Source organism: Schistocerca serialis, chromosome 9, assembly GCF_023864345.2.
Source record: "Schistocerca serialis cubense isolate TAMUIC-IGC-003099 chromosome 9, iqSchSeri2.2, whole genome shotgun sequence".
In the NCBI taxonomy this organism is placed as follows: domain Eukaryota; kingdom Metazoa; phylum Arthropoda; class Insecta; order Orthoptera; family Acrididae; genus Schistocerca; species Schistocerca serialis.
This window is the reverse complement of record NC_064646.1, coordinates 345,936,402-345,964,090: the sequence shown is the minus strand read 5'-3', so window position 1 is coordinate 345,964,090 and position 27,689 is coordinate 345,936,402. Positions and strand designations below refer to the sequence as shown.

At 41.2% G+C, this 27,689-nt stretch overlaps 1 protein-coding gene across 2 annotated transcripts; it reads right to left on the bottom strand.

The window, feature by feature from the left end:
• Nucleotides 1–11,102: 11,102 nt before the first annotated feature.
• On the bottom strand, nt 11,103–27,312 carry LOC126419291 (uncharacterized). 2 transcript variants are annotated; one of them, XM_050086455.1, is made up of 7 exons: nt 27,264–27,312; nt 24,370–24,469; nt 24,190–24,277; nt 18,986–19,109; nt 14,449–14,514; nt 12,652–12,681; nt 11,103–11,447 (listed from the first exon to the last, which is right to left on the bottom strand). In XM_050086455.1, exons 1-7 carry the CDS (start codon nt 27,288–27,290, stop codon nt 11,220–11,222), a joined length of 663 nt encoding a protein of 220 aa, XP_049942412.1. In that variant the 5' UTR covers nt 27,291–27,312; the 3' UTR covers nt 11,103–11,219. The 2 variants fall into 2 exon arrangements, with proteins under 2 accessions (XP_049942412.1, XP_049942413.1); XM_050086456.1 differs by lacking the exon at nt 18,986–19,109 and adding an exon at nt 17,104–17,221.
• Between the last annotated feature and the right edge of the window lie 377 nt (nt 27,313–27,689).

The window sequence follows — 27,689 nt, the reverse complement described above, 5'->3', positions numbered from 1 at the left end:
GCCACTCAACACGCAGTGGGCGCCGATCTACAGCGACGGATAGCCTGGAACGTTCCTCGACAGCAGAGTCCATAGGCGAAACAAGCAGCACTTGAGGTGTCGAATGCGACGCACCAGTTTCTCTGCTGCCGCCACACCCCGAGGCAACAGCCCACAGAAGGCTGATCGTGTCAATAAGCGGCTTCAGTTTTTCACCAACTGTGGCCTGTTCCTCATGCGTCCGCACCCAACACGCACGCATCATTTACATCCTACTGCTACTAACAGCAGAACTGAAATTTTGAAACGAGCAGAAAAAGCTAAATATGTGGCTTGATGGTCCCCTGGTGCTTCACCAATAAGGCTGTCGAATGACTACTTTATTAATTGCTAATCAACTTTATAAAGAATACTGTTACTTCCAGTGCAACTATCCGAATTTGCCAATAACCGAAATTAGATATCCATGTAGTGCGTAGATAGAGCGGCTAGTGCATGGTTCCATTCTTGTTCGGGTAGTAGAGTCACTTGACTCTCATGTAAAATCTCATTCCCAGAATTTATCAAATCTACTGTGTATCATTGTGACGTACATGGCAGAGGATACTAAGCATGCTGCCACATCCACATCTTAGGGTTTCTTCCCGTTGCAATCATAAATGGTGCACGGGAACAACTTAAAGGTCATTTTACGTGCTTTAATTAGTATAATCTGTCTTCATGATCTCTAGGGGAGTGGTCTGTTGGGTCTGAAGAATATCTCTAGGTTCTACACTTGACACTGATTACTGAAATTTCGTAAATAGCCTTTCACGGGATAATTTGCGTGTGCTTTCGAGAGTATGGCACTTCAGTTTCTCCAGGAACTTCGTGACACTCTCCTAAGGGTTCAAAAAATGGTTCAAATGGATCTGAGAGCTATGGGACTTAACTTCTGAGGTCATCAATCCCCTAGAACAGAACTACTTAAACCTAACCAATCTAAGGACATCACGCACATCCATGTCCGAGGCAGGATTCGAAACTGCGACCGTAGCGGTCGCGCGGTTCCAGACTGAAGCGCCTAGAACCGCTCGGCCACTCCGGCCTCCTCTCCTAAGGGTCAAAACAATCTATGACCATTCGTGCTGTACTTGTCTAAGTTTATTATCTCCTATTAGTCCTGTTTAACACAGGTATCACATATTTGAGCGTATTCTAGGATGGGTCCCACTAATGCTTTTATGCAGTCACTTTTGTAGACCAGTTAGCACTTTACCATGACTCTAAAACTTCTGTACTAAAAGCTCAACAGTCTCTTCAAGCAGATACGTAGCACTTAACTGCCAGGAATCAAAACAGTAGGGGACATTAAGCCGGAACCTGTTCATGAGACTTTCCATAAAATCAAACACTGCATAAATGAATTGTTTGTTTCACTTTAAAACGTTTGCCCCATTTATAGCTTGCCCGACAGCAGGAGCATTTCCGCCAAGTCACAAACGCCTGGAGGTGCTTGAGGAAAGCACAAACATTGTCATTAGAAACAAGTGGGTTTGTTGATGGATCGCTGCTTTCTTGAAAGCCCAGGAACGCAGATAACTACTTGAAGCAATGTAGTATGGAGCCACAGCCTGCAGTGTAAAGCGCCTCAACCTGGAGCACCTGAGAGGACGTGTAAGTTCCCAGTTACATGTCTGCTGCCACAAGATGGAAATTTTCACTCTTTGCGAAGCCTAGCAGGTGTGGTGAAAAAGTGCCGACTCTCATTGGGTGGGATTACAACCAGCATGATACAATGTGAAATTCAGAGCCTTATGGGACAGAGTAGGGAACGATTTAACAAACTGAGGAGTAGTTGTACGGCAGTCAGTGAAGACAGTCACGTAAATCACCCTGTCAGTGAGAAATCGGAGAGGGGGAGAGAGACAGTGAGCATGCATTCTGGAGGCATGCCAACCTATTGTCAACTCAATATTCGAATTTAGTCAAATTCCAGGACTCATTCACATGTCTTTTATCAGTCTGTGACACATACATTTTCGTTCCATGAATGGATGTTCCTTGTGCTCCGATGCTCGAATCTTTAAGTATCTTGTGTGATCTCAGCTTCCGAGTATTGCACTGGCATCATCTATGCGATATAACCATTATAGGTAATCTCCTCCAAGAGAGCAAGTACAATAACACTTCGTCGACCACCGGAACAGCGCACTATCTGAAGATATAAAGACAGCCAGTATGGAAGAAACAACGAGTTACGTTGTCCACTTGGACAGAGACATGTCTCTGTTGAATGGTGGGATGAAATGTTACACTTTTCCCCTCCTACTTGCCGAATTACTGAGTCATGTCTATGTCAGGTCAAATCGACTATGAATTTATATTTGCATTGTTGATAGAATAGTAAACGTAAATGTTTCACTTATTACTTCTTCAGTTAATTTGTTTTCACTGCGACCTCATTTTCATATTAAATTCCATGTATCAGCTTTCAATTCACTATGCCTGTATCACATTTATATTCATTACATTTTGGCGCCCCGTATAGGATGACCACATTTGCGTCTCAGTATTAATTTTTTACTCCCAGCGTGGGGCGATCTGGTGCAATTATCTCAATTAATTTCGGCACACTACTTGTTATAATCAATATAACTCGATGAAAGGAATCAGAAAGTAGGAAAATATTGTCAGTGTATGAATACTTTACGATAGCTTGATTGTTTTATTGTAAATGTTACTCACGCAATAAATTTAAAGCAGTAAAAGTTCCGTTCCTGTAAAAAGTATTCAGACTTCTTAAATGATCAGACCATCCCCATGTGAGTTTTTCCAGGATTTGCCAAATCATCACTCCAGTCCATTACTAAGTTGGTAGCTACATAGGAGTCACGCCCATAATCTTCCACATGCCTAGCACATTATTAAGCTTTGTAATGTGACCTAAATCGTTATGTTGAAAATTTTATTATTGTTATTTTCATAATAATACAAGGAGAAACGATTCATACCACAATTCACACAGCAATGGCTTGTCACCGATAGAAATATGATATCAGCCATAAAAATCTTTGGCCTCTCGCCCAGTCGTATAAAGAATTTAATTGATAGTAAAATTAACTTCAAACACAAACTGAACTCATTTCTGCTTCACAACTCCCACTATTCCACAGAAGAATTTCTGAATGTGTAATAATAGAGGGAGAGAGAGTGAGAGACAGAGAGAGAGACTGGGCGTAGTTGAGTATAAATCACCAAAAGAGAAGTTTAAGACAATCATGTAAATGTTCAGCGCATTGTCACATTTTTCACACAGAACGTGTATTATATTAGTGGTCTGGAGGTACAGTCTCTGACTAGTAATCATAGTGTTCTGTGTCACCCGCTGGTTAAAGCCTGAAGACTTCCGCTATAACCTCATTCCTTCCACGACATTCTCGAAGAGGGCGAATCAGTAGGCAGAGGTTGAAGACAACCTTTGTCCTTTGGATGGGAAGCTAACTTTAACCGCGGAAGAATCAGAAGTGATCAATGATATAGGGATCCGCAAGGGAATGTAAATCACTCTGTCAAAGACACATAACGTGTATGCGAAGAACATGTGGCCTGTAATTGAAAAAGTGGCATGATGATTTCACCATAGGCAAAAGAATCCGGATTAGTGCCCATTTCGGATCCCCAGGAGAGGACTACCATGAGAAAAAGATGAAATAACAAACGAAAGGACAATTTTGTATGATTCGGAGCGTGGAATGTGAAAAGCGTGAATGCTGTAGGGAACACACAATATCTGGAAAGGAAACTGTAAAGAAAGGCTCAGTCTAGATGCAGTGAATGTCAATGACGTGAAGTTAAAAGCAGGTAAGGATTTCTGGTCAAATGAACTAAGGATGATACTAATATCAGCGGAAAAAAAGATACGTTATGAATAGCAACGTAGGGTAGAGTGTGACGTACTGTGTAAAGTTCAGCGATGGAGTTATTCTCTGCAGAATCAACAGCAAACCAACATGAACAAAAACAACAACAACAATGGCTGAACAATACATACCGAAATGAGAAGTATAAGATGAAGAGACTGAAAGAGTAGATGAGGAACCTGAATGGGTAACTTAATATACAAAGCGAAATGAGAATCTGATGATCATCAGAGAATGAGAAGGGAAATCAAGAAGAGAGAATATGGACTCGGTAGTGAGAGTGTGAGAGGAAAAAGGCTCATTGGATTCTGCATTAAATAGCAAAAACCCTATTCAAGGATCACAAGAGACGAAGGTACACTTCGAAAAGACCTGAAGACACGGGAAAACACCAGCAGGATTGAAGTGATAGCAACGATTCTGAAATCAAATACTGTATTGTAAGCTGTATTCAGGACCGGATATAGACTTGAATCAAATGGTGAAGAGGAGGCAGAAGTTCAAGAGAATCGTCAGGAAGAATCCTTATGTAAAAATTATGATACCGAATTGTTGAGGAATGATATGCTGTTGACGTGGTCCAACGTCGTAGGTAAAGCGATTGGTACACATGCTACAGCATGCTTACCAGTATGTTCCAAAACGCCGTAGATAAAATTGGGATCTTTCCGGGGCTCGTGCCTCGGATACTATACTACTGGCCATTAAAATTGCTACACCACGAAGATGACGTGCTACAGACGCGAAATTTAACCAACAGGAAGAAGATGCTGTGATATGCAAATGATTTGCTTTTCAGAGCATTCACACAAGGTTGGCGCCGGTGGCGACACCTACAACGTGCTGACATGAGGAAAGTTTCCAACCGATTTCTCATACACAAACAGCAGTTGACCGGCGTTGCCTGGTGAAACGTTGTTGTGGTGCCTCGTGCAAGGAGAAGAAACGCGCACCATGACGTTTCCGACTTTGATAAATGTCGGATTGTAGCCTATCGCGATTGCGGTTCATCGTACCTCGACATTGCTGCTCGCCTTGGTCGAGATCCAATTACTGTTAGCAGAATATGGAATCGGTGGGTTCAGGAGGCTAGTACGGGACACCGTGCTGGATCCCAACGGCCTCGTATCACTAGCAATCGAGATGACAGGCATCCTATCTGCATGGCTGTAACGGATCGTGCAGCCACGTCTCGATCCCTGAGTCAACAGATGGGGACGTTTGCAACACAACAACCATCTGCACGAACAGTCCGACGACGCTTGCAGCAGCATGGACTATCAGCTCGGAGACCATGGCTGCGGTTACCCTTGAGGCTGTATCACAGACAGGAGCGCCTGCGATGGTGTACTCAACGACGAACTTGTGTGCACGAATGGCAAAACGTCATGTTTTCGGATGAATCCAGGTTCTGTTTACAGCATCATGATGGTCGCATCGCCCGCATCTCGTGGTCGTGCGGTAGCGTTCTCGCTTCCCACGCCCGGGTTCCCGGGTTCGATTCCCGGCGGGGTCAGGCATTTTCTCTGCCTCGTGATGGCTGGGTGTTGTGTGATGTCCTTAGGTTAGTTAGGTTTAAGTAGTTCTAAGTTCTAGGGGACTGATGACCTAAGATGTTAAGTCCCATAGTGCTCAGAGCCATTTGAACCTTTTTTTTTATGGTCGCATCCGTGTTAGGCGACATCATGGAGAATGCACATTGGAAGCGTGTATTCGTCATCGCCATACTGGCGTATCACCCGGCGTGATGGTATGGGGTGCCACTGGTTACACGTCTCGGTCACTTCTTGTTCACATTGACGGCACTTTGAACAGTGGACGTTACATTTCATATGTGTTACGACCCGTGGCTCTACCCTTCATTAGATCCCTGCGAAACCCTACATTTCAGCAGGATAATGCACGATCGCATGTTGTAGGTCCTGTTCGGGCCTTTCTGGATACAGAACATGTTCGACTGCTAACCTGACCAGCACATTCTCCAGATCTCTCACCAACTAACAACGTCTGGTCAATGGTGGCCGAGCAACTCGCTCGTCACAATACGCCAGTCACTACTCTTGATGAACTGTGGTATCGTGTTGAAACTGCATGGGCAGCTGTACCTGTATATTACGGCCAGAGGTGGTTATTCTGGGTACTAATTTCTCAGGACCTATGCACCCAAATTGCGTGAAAATGTAATCACATGTCAGTTCTAGTTTAACATATTTGTCCAATGAATACCCGTTTATCATCTGCATTTCTTCTTGGTGTAGCATTTTTAATGGCCAGTAGTGTAGTTGGCCGTGAGAGAGCAGTGTTAGGAAAAGACTGAAAGAGACAGCGCCAGTGGAGAGAAATGAAAAGCAGGATAAAGTGGATATGATTGAGAGCTGTTGTCTGTTAAGATAGTATTTCCATAAAACATAAGATTTTCTTAGACATTAACGTGATCGACGCAATGAAACGCGTTTAAAGGTAACAAAAGTACTAATTGGTCATATTTTATTATTTTTGGGTTGTACTATTTGGTGAATGAATGTATAAATAGTATTCTCAGTCGAGTAACCCTTCTGTAGTACAAACTGTTGTGTGCTAAGTAAATTGTTTCTACTTAGATGTAAATACAGCCCTTTTTAGAATATTTTGGAAGGAGATGTCAATAAGGAAATTGTATGATAATTTTTTAAGTGTTTCTTGTCACCTTTCACACAAAGAGGTTTGGCAATGCCACTTTTAATTTGTCTAGAATAATTCTCTGTGCTAGGGATGCATTACATATATAGGACTATTGGTTTATGATTTTGTGGAATGACATTTTCAATATAATCTCTTGACTCCTCAACTGAACCATTTGATTCTGTTTTTACTACTATATAGGCTGCAGAGACATACCTCAGTGGAAATGGAGGAAAAAGTTTCTATGAACAAGTGACCAGAAATGCATCATTGCCATGAGTAGATCCATTTAGTAGGTTCTAGGTCTCTTTTCATTTTTTACTAAAACTAACTTTTAGTTTAAAATTAACATTTAACATTAATTATATTTAAGCTAATTCTATATTTAGCTTAATGTTCATTTAACATTTGTTTATTATTCATTTAGTGTTTGGTACTTATTTTATTTTTTATCATGGTTTTGAATTTAATTTATCATCATTCAACAGAAAATATATCTAGACCCGATTACTGAGTCTAACTTAAGTGATCTAACTTAGTTTATCTTCGTTCCGAGTTTATTTTTTAGTGATCGATTTGTGTGTATGTGTAGTGAATCGGATTAGTCTTACATTTTTTCTTTAGGAAAGTTATTATGGAAATCCAGAGATTAAAAATTTAATCATTACAGATCTTAAAGAAACAAAAAACAAAAATTAAATTCTTCTTCGGTAAATTTGACCATCCTTGTGCTCTTTTACGACTTCTTACTGTGGAAAACCATTTATCGCTGTCTTTTTCGCTTTATTCGCTAGTATCTGAATATTTTTCATCCAAATAACACTTATTAATTGCCTTAGGAATCTTTTTATATATTTGTTTCTACTACATTTATTTAAATCTTTTAATTCTACAAACGTATACTTTTCCTTACCGTCAACTGTAATTTTTGCACAAGTAAAATCTTGAAGTAAATTTAAATCCAAACATTCTATTTGGTATCCTTCATTTAACAAACTATTTAATTTTTCTCTCATATCTTGGTAATGCATTTTATTCTTGAATATTGGATCTTTAATTTAAGAATTGCTGTCTAAACCTTTTATTAATACAGGCATTTAGTAGGTTCTAAATAAATTTAATTAGATTGAATGAAAAAACTAATAATTGCTAAGATCCTGCACCTTGGGAAACAGATATATCTCTAAATTCTTCTTCCAGCCAATAATTGGAACAATAACTATCTGGATTATTTTCGAATTTAAAAATATATCTGTCTTTTCCTCAATAATTTTCTATTTTTATCTTGGAAATAATTAGTTTTAATCCTTCTACTATATCTTATATTTGTTTACAGTTTTAATTTTTAAATTTCCTTATATTTGACCCATTTTTGTGTTTTCGATTATTTCTTGATCTTCTTCTTTATACAACAAACTCTCTTTGCTTTCGAAAATCGTTATTTTTTTAAGTAAATTAATTTAGAAAATGGGTCTCTATTAAATGTGGAAAGACAATTTTTTTAAAAAAATGGCCCTCTTTTAGGATAGTAATAAGTTCCAATTCTTGTCTAAGGTTACTATATGGAATAGAAATAAATCCATCTTCTGTAAGAGTATTTTTATTTTCCTTAAGTTTTATAAATTTGTTGTTCTTAGGACCTTTCACAATGTAAACAGATTTTTCGCCATTTTTTCACCCAATACACCTACATATGTAAACTTTCTTTTATCATTTACCACAAAAGTACAAATTTTATAGATTCCAGCTGTAGGAAAATCTGTCCATTGTCATTTAAAATAATTTTTTATTTCTTCTTTGTTTCTCTTGTTTTTTGTTCCTTCTCTAAACTATTTTTGTATTTGTCTTTAAAAGACATAGTACTATCCAAATATTCTTGTTTTCTTTCTTGTATACATAGATGAAAAAAATTAAGGGAGTTAGAGATAAATGTTTTATATAATGTTACTGGATGTGAATATTTATATACCAGATATGGGAAAAAAATTTTATTGTACTTAATAATGAGTTTAAGATTATGTTGCCAGATAGATATTCTAAATTAATTACTGAAATGGATTTTCAATTAATTAAAAATGAAGAGATGAAAATGAAACAAAAGGGAATGAAGAAACTTAAAAATAGAAATAATGAAATTCATAACACTGAATTCACTCTGTGAAATCTTTTTTTAATTTTATTTTTTCCTACTAAATCTTATAAACTTTAAATGGACAAAACCAAACAGTGATTGCATATAGAAAAAGAATATTAGTGAATTTTATAAAGATAAATATCAAAAAGTAGGATTTCGTTGGATTTGTAAAGAATGTGTGTTGAGACATCGGAAAATTAAAGTTATATGTGAATGTGGTATAACTGTAAATAAGCCATATCTCAAAAAACATTTACAAACAGTAGATTGCAAAAGTCTTATGGCTGGGAAAATTGTAGGTAAAGAATAGACTTCTTTCAATCACTATAATTCTTTCATTTATTTTCATACATTCACCTTTGATAAAGAAATATTGAATTTTGTCTTTCGTTCAACTTTTGTAAAAAATATTATGTTTTATTTTCTTAAGTTCACCTTTTATAAAAAAAAATATTAATTTTATTTTCTTATATTCACCTTTTGTATGAAAAAATAATTATTTTTGCAAATTGGAGAACATGATACTAAAGACATTCATTTCTATTAATTTTTCTAAGTACTTTAAATGAAATTGAGTTTGACTTGAAGAGTGGATTATAGTATTCATTTTCTAGTGAAAAGAATGAGCAAAACAAGTGATTTTTAGTAGAAAATGAAAAGTGAGCTAGAACCTACTAAATGGATTTAGTTTTGGAGGTTACCATGTTCAAACAGAAAAACAGATACACATGACGGTTTTACGGTTTCATTATTAGTATGTAGATAAGAATGGACCTAAAACTGAACCCTTTGAGTCTCCCTTTGTGATTTCTTCAATCAGTAAAATTTTATTTCTTTCTATCATTCCTTGATTCATGTAATGCAATTCAAAGTTGTAGGCTGTTAATATAGTATTTCCATAAAACACAAGATTTTCTGAGATATTAAAACGATCGATGCAATGAAATGAGTTTAAAGGTAACAAAAATACTAACAGGTGATTTTTATTATTTTTTGGTTGTATTATTTGGCGAATGACTGTATAAATAGTATTCTCAGTCAAGTAACCCTACTGTAGTCCAAACTGTGATGTGCTAAGTAAATTGTTTCTACTCAGATTGAAATACATCACTTTTTAGAATATTTGGGAAGGAGATGTCAGTAAGGAAATTAAGTTTTTAAGTCTGTATTGTCACCTTTCACATAAAGAGATTTGACAATGCCGCACTTAATCTGTCTAGAATAATTCCCTGTGCCAGGGATGCATTACACATATCACATTACTTATTGGGTCAGAACCGATCTTCATAATTCTGTTTGAAACTCATTTCATTTTGAGAAACATTATAATTTTATTAATTTCGGTGAAGGATGTTCGTAATAGGCCTATTGATTTATGGTTTTGTGGAATGAAATTTTTAATATTTTCTCTTGATTCTTCAAATGAACCATTTGATTCTCTTTTCAGTACTATACAGGTTGAATGTTAGTAAACACGACAATTGCAGGGACGAATTCCTGATTGAAAATGGAGAAAAAAGGTCCTATGAACATGTGTCCGGAAATGCATCGTTGCCACGGTAGATGGCGCTGACGAGGGACAGTTTCTCTATCCACGTGTCGTGTGCTCAGTGTGTATTGCATGTTGTGTGGTTGACACAGCTTAATGTAAACAGCAGAAGGGTCTGGTATTCATGTCGGGAACAAGCCGAGATGGTGTTCGTGTACGACCAAGCAGATGGAAATGGCCGCAAGGCAACATGGCTTTACCAAAATAAGTATCCTCACACAAGATTTGAAGCTCATTTTGGGTGTTTGTGTGATCATGAGTTCTTTCAGACAGACGAACGTGCAGGAAGGCGGCAGACTGTGTGTACACCATATTTGGATTGGTGCGTATGACCCTAGTTGTTTTTGCACCCTAAAACAAAACAAATAAACCGGATTTGGTGGACCGGGTTGTACAGGGTACTGAGACAGACCCTAGTACAAGTTTCAGGCAAGTCGCCTGCCAACATAGTATAAGCCACAGTACGTTTTTTGTGTTCTGCGTGACAATGCATGCATCCTGCGGAGGCCACTTTGAACATCTGTTGTGACGTGGATCCGATGCAACTCTGTACTGTGTTCCAGGACGGTCTGTTGTCGTTGTATGCACACCGCCCATTTCTGGATGCATTTTCAGAAGACCTGTTTTCCTCCATTTGCAGTTAAGAATCCGTTCCTGCAGTTTGTAGATTTCATTAACGTTCAGCCAGTAGTTAGAAAGTAGTTGTTAAAAATATTCGCAACAGGAATACAGCAGATGTTGAAATTTTCGTGGATCGATAAGATAAGAAATGAGGAGGTTCTCCGTGGACTCGTCAAGGAAAGGAATATGTGGGAAACACTGAGTGAGGACAGGATGAGTGTTGAGACATCAGTGATGATTAGTAATAATAGAGAGGTAGTGTAAATCTGAAATTTTATTAACAAAATACAACAAAATAAGAAAATTAACAAAAAAGCGGTAAAAAAGTATAAAAAGTGTGTGTGTGTTGTGTCGTGCGGTCAGTGCAGCCAGCTCAGTTGACGGGCGTCAAGGTGAACTGCTGGCCAGACGCCTCGTCCACGACGCGCCCGGTGGCCACGTCCAGCACCAGCCGAGGCTCGCCTGCGCTCTTCTTGACGCGGGCCTCGGAGACGGTGGGGGCGGCGGGGGCGGCAGCGGCGTCGGACTGCCTCTTGGCCGTCACCTTGTGGTGGGCGCCGGGCGCCGCCTTGTACTCGGGGACGGGCTCGCTGTAGCCACCCTGCCGCAACACCAAACAACAGGTCGTGAGCCCACCGCCAGCTTTCAGCCTGCTCTTCTATTTGTATCTAAACACGTCATCAGACTTTCTTCTGCCATCAACAATGTCTTTATCTCAAAGTGTTCACTTTTCCTTGGGCGGTACAAGAGGGGTGTGTGGGTCAAAGAGGGCAATACAGTTGCAGCTGACAGTAACTCTCTACAAGTTACATTAACTTATCGATGTGTATAGATAAAGCCAACTTTGGCAAAGTCTGTGTTTCATCGAAGCACTCATCTGGTGGCCGCTCGAACGCCTTGAGTGTGTCAGATGGCCCGCACTGCGGACAATGGTGTTGGTAACGGAAACTGTCATTATTGTTGCGCATATGACGAAAGGATTTCAGCCTACCTCTCGTTTGACAGAAGGCTGAAAACGTTGCGTTTCCTCGCGATACTAACTTGCAGCAACTAAATATTCATTCTAGTTGTTTCACAAATAACACATGACGCGATGATGCGGAACCGTGTATATTTCGCAGGCCATCTCTTTTATTCGAGTTAAAGGTAAAGTGAATCTAAAGCCACAATTTGACTGAATTACAGTTGCAGGTTTATGCTTAAGTCGTGGTCGCGGAATCTGTACTTAAAGAACGGCCAACTAGGAACTCAATGTGTGTTCAATCCTTACCGATGACCTTACTCGGATGTTCTTTCTTTAGAATACCTGGTGTCATCTCTTTCCGTCTGATTTTTCGATGATTTTGAACTTCTATTCAAAACAAGTTTTGTGCGGTTTCTACCTCAGCGACTTGTGGTCACAAACTCTGTTCCTTCAGCTATTTGTCACTAATAGTTATATTGAAATCTGCAAATCGCGTCCCATTGGTTTTGCTATTCTTTTTCATTTCACAGCATTGGACGACAGATGAAGAATGTCACATGTTGAGAGTTTTAACGATGCAACAGGAGACCAAGATGTGTTGGGATAGACAAAACATTAATAATGACGAACGTATAGATCTCAACCTGTGCGGCGCCACTTCATACCTGCCATTATTTCCTCGGTCACCAAACTTTCTAAGATACTCATGTAGTTTGCTACCGGAGGTACTCAAGTAGTGTGCTATGCACTGGCCGATTCGTAGTACGGAGTTATACCACACAGTTTAGTCAGTTTAACACACCTTAGAATAGCAAAATAGAAGCAAATAAACAGTACTTACATCACCGCCGTCATCACCGCCATCCTCGTGCTGGAAAAGGAGGAAAAGAGATTGTAAGTCTTAGAAGTTTTAGTACTGAAATCAAAGATATGAAGTAGTGAGAAATATGAATAATGGCTGTGAGGAAAAACATCACACATATTTCACGCTAGTTAATTCAACAATAGGTTAGATAAATAGGGAAATAATTTCATTCACTGTCAGGTCTAACGTCTAGTCCACGGTGATATTAAACACACAATATAATTCAACCAAAAAAGAGCATTCACCATTGAAAAAGAATCTCTTTTGTATAAAGTTGTTCAGTCTGTAAATCATATGCAGCCAGTAAACAATTTATCTTGACGATACCCATGTCTATAATGGGCTGGCTTGCATTTCAGTCTCGAACGTATGTTCCACAAACTGCTCTTCAGCAGAAATATTCTTGTTAGCATATTCCGTTGTTCGACTTAAGCAAAAAAACTAACGAAACATGCTGCAGTCTGGCTGCTGTACGACTTGTATAACGCCGTCGTCTATCATATCACTGCACAGGGGGTCTTCGGAATTTGTAGTTTCACAGTGTGGGCTGATTCATGGAGAGGATGTCTGATATCCAAGTACAAGGGAACTCCCGGACACAGCATGGAAGGGAAACACCGTCTCGATCATCTATTCGGCCATGGTATATGTCATTTATGGCAACTAGTAGTATTCTACATAAAAAGTAGCTGGGTCGTCCATCTGTTTCAGACGCCAACGCGTAAAAGGTGTACAGATATTTGCAAGAAGTCCGACAAAATCAGTATGTTGACACCAGAGAAATGCCACGATCAACAGTGCAGAAAATCTTGCGTAGATGACTACATCTTTATATCTACATGGTGCTGCTTGTTTGTCAAACAGACAGACAATGTGAACAGTTTGCCATGGATATTCCAGCAAAGGTTGACACAAACAATGACTTTTTGGAACGGATTTGTTTCCCTGGTGATGCAATGAGTCAATGTATTCGGCAAACTGGACCAATATAACTTTCATATATGGGTATCAGTGTCCTTACGTTACGGGTGAAATGGAAAGAGGCAGTTTCTAAGTCAAAATGTGGTGCAAGATTGGTCCATTCTTTTCCAAAGAATCCACTGTCAACAGTGATGATAAGTTGTACGTGTTACAAGGGTTTGTTGTGTCACAATTGGAACACCTGCAACCTTACGTCATATATCATCAAGATGGGCCGCTACCTTACTGTTCTTGAAAAGTCCATCAGTTTCCGGATGAAAAGTTTCCGGATGGGGAGGCTAGACGAGATTGTCCGAGTCAGTGCTCCGTACGATCATCTTAGCTCAGTCCTCTTCATATGAAGTTTCGTATAGGATCAGGTGTACCGTACCTAGGAGACACACCTACTGGGCGTGAAGACGTGCATTCGCAATACTTCTGAGCATACCGCCGGGGAATTCCTAGAGAGTGCATGGAGAGAAATTAAGCACCGGCTAGACGTTGACCGTGTTACCAGGGGAGACCACATTGACGTGTATGAATGAGGAAACAAAACGGTAGAGTTAACTTCTCATATGTTAAAAAGGAGTTGTTATTATCTAGTAAAGTTTTAAAGTTCTTGAAATATAAAGCTTTAAAGATAATTTATGAACACTCATTATAACTGCACCTAAAGTCATTGCGGGGTCTTCCATACACAGTAATTACATGGTAGGTTTGTCAACTCTGCCACTGCGACCAGAATAGTTGTAGAGACCAAAGACTAGATTTAATTTCGTTTTATGAGCGTACATGCTGAGTGGGGGTACTCACGTGTCCAGCGTGGTTGTAGTCCCAGTAGTGCTCTCCGTAGCCTCCATGCTTGTCTCCCCAGCGAGCCTGCAAAAGTGACGTCACACCCTGCGTTAGCAACGAGTTCCAGACACATCTGCTAGAATGCATCTCTAACAGTGATATAAAAGTGTTCAGTACAATATTCACGAACTGTTTGTTATGAATATCATCCGACACAACTTAAGATAATATTAATCTGTATTTTTTTATTAATATTTCTGCCATGCCATGTCTGCCCTCCAGAGAAGTGCAGTGCCGTGCTGTTAATGTAACTTGCAAGCTAGGCGTGAGCCAGCGCTGTTGTTTTCAGCAGCCGTAGACATGCTCAAGAGCAGCCGCCACGGGTGAAGGTGGGACCATGCAGTGCCAAATTTGTGTGAGGTGTAGCAGTCTTCAGCATTCCAAGAGTTATATACTCATAAGGTAAAACGCGTCTTCTCGTATTCGTTTCTCCCCCATTCGTACACGTTAGTGGAAGGTATGCAGTTCGTGCAGGGCAGTTCAAAATGAATATAACGATTACAAACAGATGTACCTACTTCATGCATAGCGACACGTAAACAAGAATTACAGAGTACTTAAAAGAAACTTCAAAATTTCGATTGCTGCGCAAGCGCAGTGAATTGGAAGCCGGGGGACCGCGCGGTGATGCATAAATGAAAAGTTCTGTGTCATTGGCACAACCCGCGCAGAAGACATCCTGCTAATTGTTTCAACAAACATTTATCTGGACATAATTAATGGCTGATGCCTCAGCTTGATTCGGATTCAACGAGTCATGTCTTTAGGAGAGTTGGAGCACCTCACATTTGGACATGGAGATTGGCACATTGCTAAATCAGCATCTTCCAACCCCGTCCGATTGGTCGTTCTGAGCAGGACAACGCTATTGACCGCCTAAATCTCGAAGCCTGACTATCGATTTGATTTTATGAGATTGTGTGGAAGATCTTATGCATATGCCTGCTTAGCCTCCTTCAAAATGCTCATTTCTAACTTGTTCACGTCGCTGTCTCCACGTACGCTTCAGAACCTATGACGTGATATGGATTACCGCTTAGATACCGTCCGTGTGACCAAGAGGAGTCTTATAGGAAACCTATGCCTTATGTTTGAAAAAATCCTCTGTAATTTTTATCGATTTATCGTCATGCTATAGTAGTTTGTAATCACTATATTCATTCTGAATTGTCTGCATATTAGGAACACATTTTTTAGTTTCAAGTTAGCCGTGTGTAAAGAAATAAGCTGCTATAAAAGAAAGTGTATGGAGAAAAAAACATTCAGGCTTATAGGGACAAAGTTCGGTAGACTACTCCTGTCAGGAAAAGAACAAAACTCAGCCACATCTGGAAATGCAAATTTTCTATTTCAGGGGTTAATGTTGTTTTTCTTACTGGTATCTCCTTACTTTGGTTATGCAGAGAATTTAATAGAAACTCCAAATAAGTGGTGCATCAGTGTGGTCTAAAAACAGGACCTGTATTATATAATTCTCATTAAAACTGGTACTGCCTCTATCACCTGCAATATATGTGTGAACTGTACCCTCTAATAATGATTGCCTCGACAAATCCCATTTTCTCATTACACTTCTTCACTGATGAAGTGATCTTTGGTAGGGATGCCATCATCAACGAATACAACGATGTATGTTCTGCAACAAATGATCATGAATAAACTGAGCATCAGCAGTAGCAACGGCAGTGTCAATGTTTTGACAGATATTACTGTAAAGTGCTTGCGTGAACTAATGGTTCTCCCAAAAGAAATTAACGAACTGAAGTATTCAAAGTTCTTGGGGAACATTGTTCTTTTTCTAGCGTAGGATGTGCACCTGGTGTTGCGACAGGTGGTGTTACTTTCGAATTGTTTGTAGACAATACGTTAGCTATATATCCGCCTTAGAAGGGTGTAGATGTGTGAACAAGGTACTCTGTGACGCTGTCTGGAGGCAGTTGGAATACCGGAACCAGTCAGGCAAACGACTTCCCGAAGAAGTACAAGGCACGGAAGCCATTCCAATTAAAGTTGATAGCGCTATCGTTGGAGAGGCCTGCAATAAAATTTTGTGATGTGATTGGACCATTACAGACTAACGTGTCATTTACGGACAAAATGTGGTATAAGTCGTTTTGTCCCTTGTCCAGTCAGGAGAATGCACAGAAGTTTGTCCCTGTAGTTTATATTCAAACGGTATTTTCTCTTCTGGAAATGTCGGACCGCAGTCTTGATTTGTCACAGGTGTTGAGTGAAGTGAAAGGAGAAACAGATAAAATGTGTTAGAGCAATGTTGGTGAGGAAAACTGGTTGAATTAATAGTAACTACACATATCAATTCTATGCTGAGAAACGTAATAATGGCTGTATGAGAACGCTTGATGTTCTGGAAAGTGATACAGAAACCACGCAATGCTTTGAGATTAGGCTCAAGTAGCGATTTGCAAATGCCAGGCTCCCTCTCTCACGATCTCGTCTCAGATGCCCTTGCACCATCGTGGTGGTGCAATGTATAAGCAAATCGTGTAACCGTCCTCATAAGAAACAAACGTTAAGATCGTTTCGACCTCGAGCGTGGTGGCATCTTCAGAGGAGGCGTGAGGGAGGCAGCCCGGCGGTGCGCCTGCGCCTTACTTTGGTCTTGAAGTGTCCGGCGTGCGGCAGAGCCTTCTCGTAGCGCTCCTGGAAGTGGTGCTCGTTTCCTCGGCGGTAACCGAATTCGTAGTGGTCGTGCTCCGGGTTATGCTGGTACCTGCGCGACAGCGGACAAAGCCGTTACCCCAGCAAGCACAAGCTCTCACACACACAGACAGAAATGGTCAGTCGGTGCAAATGCAGGAAAGTCACGTGCGCGCGGGGCTGTCATACGTCCTGGTGTGACAGTGGAAGAAGTCAAGCGGGCCGCGCTGGCTGAGATCACGCGGAGCCAGCGTTCAGCAAGCTAAGCCGTTGAGTAGCTGACGAGTCAGTGCAGAGGCAGGAAATGTAAGCAGGTGTCCTCAGAGTGATAGCAGAAGACGCTCGCTTTAGTCTAAAACTAAAGCACTCGAGTGTTGGAAAAAGTGGTCAATGAAAAGGAGAGCAATGCGTCGCGTCGTGCAGCCGTTGAGGTAGTATCGCTGGCCAAGCTGAAGACAGTGGCTGGCAGGATGCTTGGGGACCGCATCCACAAATAGCGGAAACCGACAAAAGTATGCCGTAAGCTGCGCAAAAGACTCGTGTCCTCATGCTCAGCTGGAGGCAGCGCTCAAAATCTGTGAAAAATATGAAGCAAAAGAAGTCTGGAGTAGAGCCGAAGCTAGCGAAATGGCTGAAGGAATACGTGAGCATTTCCACTCAGAGCGATTGTCCAGCGTAATCTGTATTGGGAACTGTTGGAAAGGAAGGAAGGGCGCTGGGTAACAACTGGGGCACCAGTGTTGTTGAATAACACAAGCGTAGGTTGTCGGCCCTGAGCCTGTTGAAGGAGCCATCCCCGGTAGTCACCTAAAATAATTTGGAGAAACCACTCACTCCTTTGATGTGAAGCCTCTCAACATCCATGTGTGGAGCCGTTCTGACGATACCTAACTGGTCCATCACTTGCCAGCTCCCGCTATAACCCTTCAGGTAAGACATCCGCTAATTGTGTCGGATGGGGGTTTCACGTATTCTGATTTTTAAAACAGAGGCCCAACAGCGATTATAATATAAGAGCATGAATATTCGATTCGTAACCACTCAAGTTTAGTAATATGACTCCAATGTACCCTACAATCATGTCAGACTTTCCTGATGTAGTCCACCGTCAGGTTTCGGTACTGGACAACTTAATCCCATTGGAAAGGCTGGAGATTTCATAAATTAACTGTGTACTTCCCACACAGTCGTATTGAATCTTAAGTGTCAACCAACCTTGGATATGAAGGTATATTTCCACAGAACCTGTGTATTCTAATTTATAGTGGTTTTATTATACCTTTAGTTTCGTGCGAGGTGAATGTCGTAATGCATTGAGTAAATTTTTTCGCAAAGGTCGCTACGTGTACGACTGTTAGTATGAAAGACAGAGATAGGGAAGGAAGTAAGAATGTCCTTACAGTCTGCCGTTACATTCGGTAGTTAAATTCTGCATTAATACTTCAGCATGCAAACTTTTCCTACCACCAGTTCTTTTATAAGAGAGAAAGGAACAAACCCAATCAACCGTTGTTCATGCTCCCTAAATCGCACAACTGAAATGTATCGCGAAAGAGTGTTCCCTATTTGCTTCAGACATTTGGTTGTGAATGATTTGTTTCACTAAGCTCGCTACCGTGAGATATTCTGATCGAGAAACCGGGGGAAGGAAAGGGAGACAGTGTCACCGTTCTCAAGCTGTTTCGGCAGTGCGAAAACCAGCTCCGAAAGCAAAGAAGTCTGTACCGAGCGAGCGCTCGGACTGAGTCCTGCGGGAACAGAGAGAAAGAGAAGAAAGGCAGCACCGGAAGGAGTGACCGGAAGCATATGAGAGATAAGAGGAGTTTTCGGTGAGGACCTGTCCCTGGTGCCTGTGGTTCTGGAAGTCCCTGCGCTCGAAGCGCTGCTCCCAGCGTTCGGGGTCCTCGCACACGTGGCCGTACTCCATCTGCAGGGGCCCGTACAGCAGCATGTAGAAGTCCCTGCGGCACACCACAACACACACCATTCTCTCTCAGCTCTCACTGCATCAGCCTTTCTCGCCGTCCGCCAGTTGCGTGCACTTCAGAGTCGTGCGCGGTGCAAGTGTGTGCCAGCTCAGCCCGTGGCTCGCAGCCTGACCCGTGCAGTACAATAGGCCAGCCCAGCTGGCTCGGTTACTGCGCAGCTGGGCGCAAACCACCAGACCGACCCAGCCGAGCTGACGCACCTCGCTAGCCTGTTGCTTTGCCAGTATGCGCGCAGAAAAAAAAATGGCTACACGTCGGACCAACCTGTCGCCTCTACTGCTCTATGTTCTGAGTCCATTTGTAGAAGCCCTGAATTTATCTTCTATTACTGTTACATCGACCAACTATGCAGGGCCGGCCGAAGTGGCCGTGCGGTTAAAGGCGCTGCAGTCTGGAACCGCAAGACCGCTACGGTCGCAGGTTCGAATCCTGCCTCGGGCATGGATGTTTGTGATGTCTTAGGTTAGTTAGGTTTAACTAGTTCTAAGTTCTAGGGGACTAATGACCTCAGCAGTTGAGTCCCATAGTGCTCAGAGCCATTTGAACCAGCCAACTATGCAGGAAGGGTTCGAAATGGTTTTAATGCACATTCCAGTTATCATGTTTCACTCTAACACCAATTTATCGATATTTTTTACCTCCAGTCAGTTACAGTATATAGACACAAGAAGGGTGTTGTTATTGTGTTCTAAAGTTCGAAAGCCCTCTGCAGTATTCTATCCTGTGCAAGCCTCTCCATCTCTGATTAACTACTGCAAACTACATGCATTTGAGCCTGCTTACTGAAGTCAGTCTTGGTTCTCCTACTACATTTTTTAGTCTCCACACTTCACTCTATTATCAAATTGACAGTTCCTTGATGTCTCAGGATGTGTTCCATCAGTTACTCTGTTCTTTTAGTCACGTTCATTCCCGCCCCCTCCCAATTCTACAGAGTATCTCCGCATTATCTGGCTGATCTACCCATTAGCATTATCTTTCAAAATCTTCTATTCTTTTCGTATCTAAACTGTTTATCATTTACATTTGACTTAACTACCTTCAGAAAACAATTCCTAGCATATAAATTTATATCCGATGTTAACAAATTTCTAATATTCAGGAACATCCTCTCTATTTCTGCCATCATCAGTTATTTTCGTGCTTAGATAGCAAAACCTCATCTACTATTTCTAGTGTCTCATTCCCTTCTCTAATTCCCTCATACTGCCTGACCAAATTCGACTACATTACGCTACCTTCGTTTCATTTTTGCTGTTTATCCTACGTCCTCTTTTCAAGATACTATCCATTCCGTTCAGCTGATCTTCCAAGTCCCTGATCAAATTACAATGTCATCAGCAAATCTCAAAATTTTATTTCATCTTCCAGAACTGTAATTTCCTTTTCCAGATTTCTCCCAGTTTCCTTCATCGCTTGCTCAGTTTACAGATTGAATAACATTGGGGATAGGTTACGACCCTATCGAACTCCCTTCTTAATTACTGATTCCCTTTTGTGTCCTTTGACTCTTATAATTCAGTGTCGTTGCTATACAAGATGCAGATGACCTTTCGTGGGCTGTGTTTTATCCCTGCCATCTTCAAAACTGCAAAGGGTGAAGGAGAACGTATGTGCCCACAATAACACTCATAGAGTATTTTTCCTTTTGACAGATGCTGTTAATTATACTTGTTAATTTTCAAACAGTTCAAACCAATTAAACAACCGTATGTTCACGTATTTAATGGAACTACATACTTGTAACCTGGAATCACGTATAGTCACAATGTATGAATGTATTGACACAAAGTAGCAATTACGTAGTACACGTCAGATGATCATATTTAATCCCCGTTCGCTTTAGGAAGTTGCAGACACGACGCAAGGCGTGCTGCAGCACAGGCAACAGGTTGGAGCATTGCATCTGTAAGCAAAGGGCCTGTCTCCGTTGCATGGCAGCCTGGCCTGTTACAATAGCCCGATGCTGGTCGCAGTTGGTAGCACTCGGTTGCTTTGGTGGGCCTTGCGCTCTAGCCCGTGGCCCCTACATGCCAGAAGGCGAAAAGCGGCCTACACTGTGCACGACTCTAACGCTGATTCAAAAATTCAGTCATACCATCTGTGGTAAGCTGCACTTTGGATAAAAGTAAATTAAGTGTAGGGGAGATGTAGAGGTACACCAGGCTAACTTAGTCCAGTCATTTCGACCAGTGTTGAGCAGCCAGCAGCCTACTCTTAGACTTGCGCAATAACATTGGATAAAAAGCGGCGCTATCCATCACACCTGAAAAAGTCAAAAAACACACAAAAATTGAAAATGGAAAACAAGGTAATTTCAATCCCACTAAAATCCCTCTGAGCAAGTTATATCCTAAAATATGCCAGTGTACTGACATGTATTGCACTTGGCCTTCATTAGCTTGATACCGTACAATAACTGTAGTTTATTTGCAAGCGAAGTTTTCAGTCGGTAGCTCTGTGAGCTAGGACATGTGCTGGAGCAAATGGACTGCATAAACAAGGGTTGGAAGAAAGCCTCTGTGAGAAATATTCGTAATACTAACTTCTACCCCTCCTCCCTCCCAATCTCACAAACCCTGCTTCGTGAATGGAACGGCGCAAAATCCAATAAGAATATTGAGAAAATTACACATACAGTAACACACGATATAAGAAGAATATGAAACATAAGTTTTTCCTTCTGGTAGGAGCCTTACATAAATTTCTACAAAGCCTAGGCCAAGAAGCATCCATGGTGTCGATTTTTAATGTTTATCCGCTTTAGTGGCAATTATTTAGTCCGTAAATATATTGTCTTTGTATATTCTTTCTTGTATGCAGTTTCTTCTTAAATTTTTAGAGGGCTATTGAAACTAGTTTAGCCATTAAAGTATTTATATGAACGTGTTCGCACTGTTGCTCCCCGCCAGTAACATGGCAGACATGAACACGAAACGTAAGTGGCTGAGAGGCGCTATGTTGAAAAGCAGCAGCTCTCAGCTGTAGAGAGGGAGTGGAGATTAGACCAGAAGAGAGATACAGCAAAATAAAAACGAACTTTCTTCAAACCGATTTTAGTTTATATTTCACACTGAATACCCAGGAAATATTCTTGTTCTGAAGAAAAACAGTCAGATATGCTTAATTATGTAATCACTGGAATTCCTGTAATTAGAACTGAGAAACAGATCGCTGAATTCCCTAGGCTACTTGGAGCTTCTCTGCCTCAAAACTAGAACAAATTACTCTCCAAAACATTTCTGTTGTTTAACTATATTTCAGAGGTTGAAACTTTTTAGTGTTTAGCGCAACTTGGATAACACAAGACACATATCGGAAAAAACATTTATGACTTCTTTGGTAAGACATTACAGGGGACAGACGATTTACACAAAAAACAAATTGTTTCAAAGTAACGTTTCCCTAGTGTTTTACTGACATTAAAGAGTGTTGTTTTAAGGTATTGTTAATTAGATCTTGCGATTAGACTTGAGTGACAGGTGACCATGAACATATTCTTTCGTTGCATTAACGGGACTCCGTTATGTAATTTTACCGAATCGGGTAAGGAGAAATAGTGTAAAAATTTTCAGAGATAATAGTTGCATTTTAGTGAAATGCAGATTTTGAATTTTATTGAAACATGAAGTATGGGAAGGTAGCTTATGAACTGTGAAACGATGTTAACAATTTGTAACACGAAAACACGGATTCGATTATTACTGTTTTCGTCTCATGCTACGACGTTAACAATCATGACTAAGTACAGACATGCAGAAATTGCTCTCATTGCAGCTCGTGTTAGTTTTTACACCTTCACTGTCCTCTGAAAAGTATTGTTAACGACTAAACTGAATTGGTGCACGCTTGCAATTTACCTGCTTCTCATGTCTTTTAGTATCAAATATAAATTCTGATCTGACATACAAAGTAATGCTTTAGCTGACAACGTTCTGCTTTAATTACCGTATATTCAAGAAAACTTTAGAACGTCCCACAATATACCAGCGGCACACAGTGTGTCATTTGGCGCTTATACTACGATTTTGTGCCTTTTCAATGGACGTTAAATATCCTAGGTATAGGATGATGTTTCACTTAAAGCAGCGGGTTGGAGATTGAAACTGATGATTTCTTCGTAGCAGTCCAAATTTATGTAATACTCACTGAATTTTCGTTATTCATTTTCTGGATGATTGCAAGTGAGACGATGTCTTATAACACCGAGAGTATATGCGTTTCTACGAAAGTTACTTGGCCCGTTTTACAGTATCGGTATTCTGTTAAAATAAGGTTTCTAAAAGATTTGCAACCAAATAACTCCACTTATGGTCGAGTGGTTAGCTTAGCAGCGTCTATCCTTGAAGCCTCGGGCTCGATTCCCAGATGAGTTGGACATTTTCTCCGCTCGGACATGGGGTATTGTGCTGTCCCTATCACCATTCATCAACATCGACACGCATAAAATTGGAAGACTAGCACTTGTCGGCCTAACTGCCACAGGCTGGATTTCCTAGCCAATACTTCAATCTGATTACGTCATTGCATCTAATAAGTGTTGTTATTTCTAAACCAAGAGAGACCTCAGAGCCATGAAATCAGTGAAATGACAATCCGACGACACGGAGTGCACGGTATAGGGTGTCCCGTCTAGCACTAATATAGATAAGATGCGAATGCAGTAACAGTTCACTGTATTAGTTTCGTCAGGAAGAATTTCTTATCGTGTTTTTTTCAGATTTTCTCGGCGTGACTGATTAATGATGTCCATTTGGGTGTACAGTTCTTGGTTTCATTACTTTTATAAACAATATTTTGACAACTGACTCATTTCCTCCGAGCTTGTTGATTAGCACCCAGTCAGCGAGTACGCATAGCAACACAGATCGGAGCGTCTGGGTCAGTCGTCAAAATATGTTGCATAAATGGAACAGAAAACTCGACATTCACTTCCGTCCCTTCCCCCCCCCCCCCCTCCAAAAGGGAACCATTAGAAATTAATATTGTTCATGGATGGAATTATGTATATCTTGTTATGAGGAGTGTGTCTGAAACAGTGGTGCCAACTTACTGGAAGTATTTGCCGTGTCCGCCGACGCCGCCCCCGCCGAAGCCGGTCTCTGCGGCGTTGTGGTCGTTCTCGGAGTCCACCACTGCGGCTGCAATCACAGAAACAGGGGGCGTCAGGGGGGCACTGGGAGCAGCACGTGGGTAGCTGTAAGTCGGGGCTTGGCTTGCAGACGGCGCTCACCTTTGGTGTGGATCTGCTTGGCCACCCGCTTGCCGGCTCCCTCCTCCATCTTGGCGAGCACGCACGGCACAACGGCTGCGCAGCACAACACCAGCGCCACCTGTACACCGACAACTCTGTACACTCGTCCACTGTACCACATCTCATACTGTACTCATGTAAGGAATTACACAGAAATTCCAACGCTAGAAACTGTAGCGAAATGAGGGAAGATATGCAGAGGGCTGAGCTTGGTGTAGGGACTGGAAATTGACTCTTAACGTAAATATAACATTTCGCACGTAAACAGGCAGAAAGATGCGTTACTGAACGATTGCACGAGTGCAGAAAAATCACTAGAAGCAGTCACATCCATAAAAATATCCAGCATTATGCGTATATAGAGATTCAAACTGGAAAAAGTACATGAAACTAATCGCAGACATTCGCTGAAAGAATCCTCAGTAAATGTAGTCCACTCACATAGGAGGCAGCTTACAAAACCCTCGTTCGACCAAGAGTTCAATACTTCTATATAGGATTGACGGAAGAAACAGCAAGATCCAAAGAAGAGCAGCGCGTTTCGTTACAGGTTCATATAGTAAGCGCGAAGGCGTCGCGTAGACGCTCGACCAACTCCAGCGGCAGACGGTGTAACAGAGGAGTTCCGCATCACGCTATGGTTTAATGTTAAAGTTCTGAGACAAGTATACGTTTCCATAAAAGTCGACCAATATATTACTTTCTCCTACGTATATCTTCTGAAAAGCTCATGAACCACACAGTGTCCAGCTCACACGGTTTTTTATCAGTAATCGTTCTTCCCGCGAAGCTTTCACTAATGGAACAGGAAATGGGTGTTATGACAGTGCCACACACAGCACTCTCCGCCATACACAAAGCACTCTCCGCCATACACCATAAGGTGGCTTGTGGAGTATAGATACATCTAACAAGAAGTGCAGCTTAGGTCATACTGCAAAGCTTGTCACTGTGGTGCTCAATAACATCGACCTTGTTGTCAACTGACCTGTTATTAATTGCTTCGTTACACCTACCTGTAGAATAAACGGTAAGCTTTTGAAAAGAACAATAAAGGCAGTAGAGGTAAATGCTTCCTAAAGGGCTGAACAGATGTATCAGTCATAGTATATCATGAATACGCTACGAGCTGGTCTTATTGTTAATGATGTTGCTCACTGGCTGTCTCGACAGTTCGTACAGAGGGAAAGTATCAGTGTCAACTTTCGATGGAGTGCAGAACTTCCTGACTAACGCAGGTACAGTCGCTAGGTACAGAAGTAATATCCAGCGTTCCCCAAGGAAATGTTATAGGCCCCCTATCGTTTCTGATCTATATTAACGACATAGGAGACAATCTCAGTAGCCATCTTAAATTGTTTGCAGATGATGCTGTCATTTACCGTCTTGTAAAGACATCGGATGATCAAAACGACTTGCCAAATGACGTAGATATCTGCATGGTGCGAAAAGTGGCAACTGACCCTGAATAAAGAAAAATGTGAGGTTATTCACATGAATCAGCTAAATTTCGATTACACGATAAGTCACACAAATTTGAAGGCTGAAAATTCAGCTAAATACTTAGGGATTACAATTACAAATAACCTAAATTGGAAGGATCGCATAGATAATATTGTGGGTAGAGCAAACCAAAGACTGCCCTTCATTGGCAGAACACTTAGAAGGTGCAACAGGTCTACTAAAGAGACTGCTTACACCACGCTTGTCCGCCCGATTCTGGAGTATTGCTGTGTGGTGTGGGACCCGCATCAGGTGGGTCTGATGGATGACATCGAAAAAGTACAAAGAAGGTCAGCTCGTTTTGTATTATGGCGAAATAGGGGAAATAGTGTCACAGACATGATACGTGAATTGGAGTGGCAGTCATTAAAACAAAGGCGTTTGCCGTTGCGACGGGATCTTGTCATGAAATTTCAATCACCAGTTTTCTCCTCCGATTGCGAAAACATTCTATTCGCACCCACCTACATATGGAGAAATGATCATCACGATAAAATAAGAGAAATCAGGGCTCGCACAGAAAAATTTAAGTGCTCGTTTTCCCTGCGTGCCGTTCGACAGTGGAAACGTAGAGAGACAGCTTGAAGGTGGTTCATTGAACCCTCTGCCAGGCACATTATTGTGAATAGTAGAGTAATCACTTAGATGTAGATGTAGACGATCTTAATCGAAATAAGTACGGAACTAATATAGAAATAACTTGAACTATATTTACGGGTGGCTGGAGGCACCGAATCCGCCATAATTTTTTCTACACCATTAGCCCTGAATGAGCATACATCAAACTGATATAATCAGAAGAGATTTTTTTGACACAGCAACAAACCTAGCATGTTTGCTACGTTTGACTTTATTTCACTTTGGGAATGCCAAAGGAGCCACCTGACACTTTGAGCCACATTTTGCCTCCAGGTTAGCATAAAGAACACAGCTGCCTTTAAGCGATCTAAATTGGTTTAACACCTATGAATTTGCGTCAAAAATTGTATTATCTTACACTATGCGACCGGTCAAATATTTTTAGGAATATATGCGCACACATATTTAGGCCTAATGAGAAATATGTAGCTGAATAGAACCTGCGCATGAAATCGAAATTAGTACCCCACATTGCAGGTGTGAAACTTAGCGAATCGCCCTGAGGCGAATAATGTAGCAAGCCTCTATGCCAATAACTGGCTTTTCTTACGTTTTGAGCTCAGAAAAATTATTTGCGCAATTTACTAAAACTGACGGGATTATATTACGGATATTTCGGTTCGATGAGAAATGTGAAGCAGTTGAAAATAATTCGCGGTATGAGATCACGATCAATTTCAAATATTTGCAGATGTCGGGCTCGGTGAACGGAGCTGTGGCGAGCGGTTTACCTGCATGGTCCTCCGGAGAACGCTCATGTTGACCACAGTGGGGCGGGCAGAGCACTGGATGGCCTGCCAGCAGCGCCCGGAGGCTTTTATACGGCGCCTCGCCGCGCAAGAACGCCGATGCCGCGCTCCAGTGGAGGCGGCCGGCAAAAAGTTCGGGGCCGTAGCAGCAGCAGCAGTAGTACAGCCAGGCCGGGACAGGACGCGGACCAGGTTTACCGATACGTCGTACACATCGATGTTTTAAAACCACGTGATGGACAATATCGACGCATCGATTTCGGAGTGTGCGATGCATCGACTTTGAGTACTTACTTCCTATATTTTGGTCTCTTAACTAAGATCTTTGTACGTAATTAATTACGTCACGATCGTATATATATATATATATATATATATATATTTATATATATATATATAAAGTTGAAC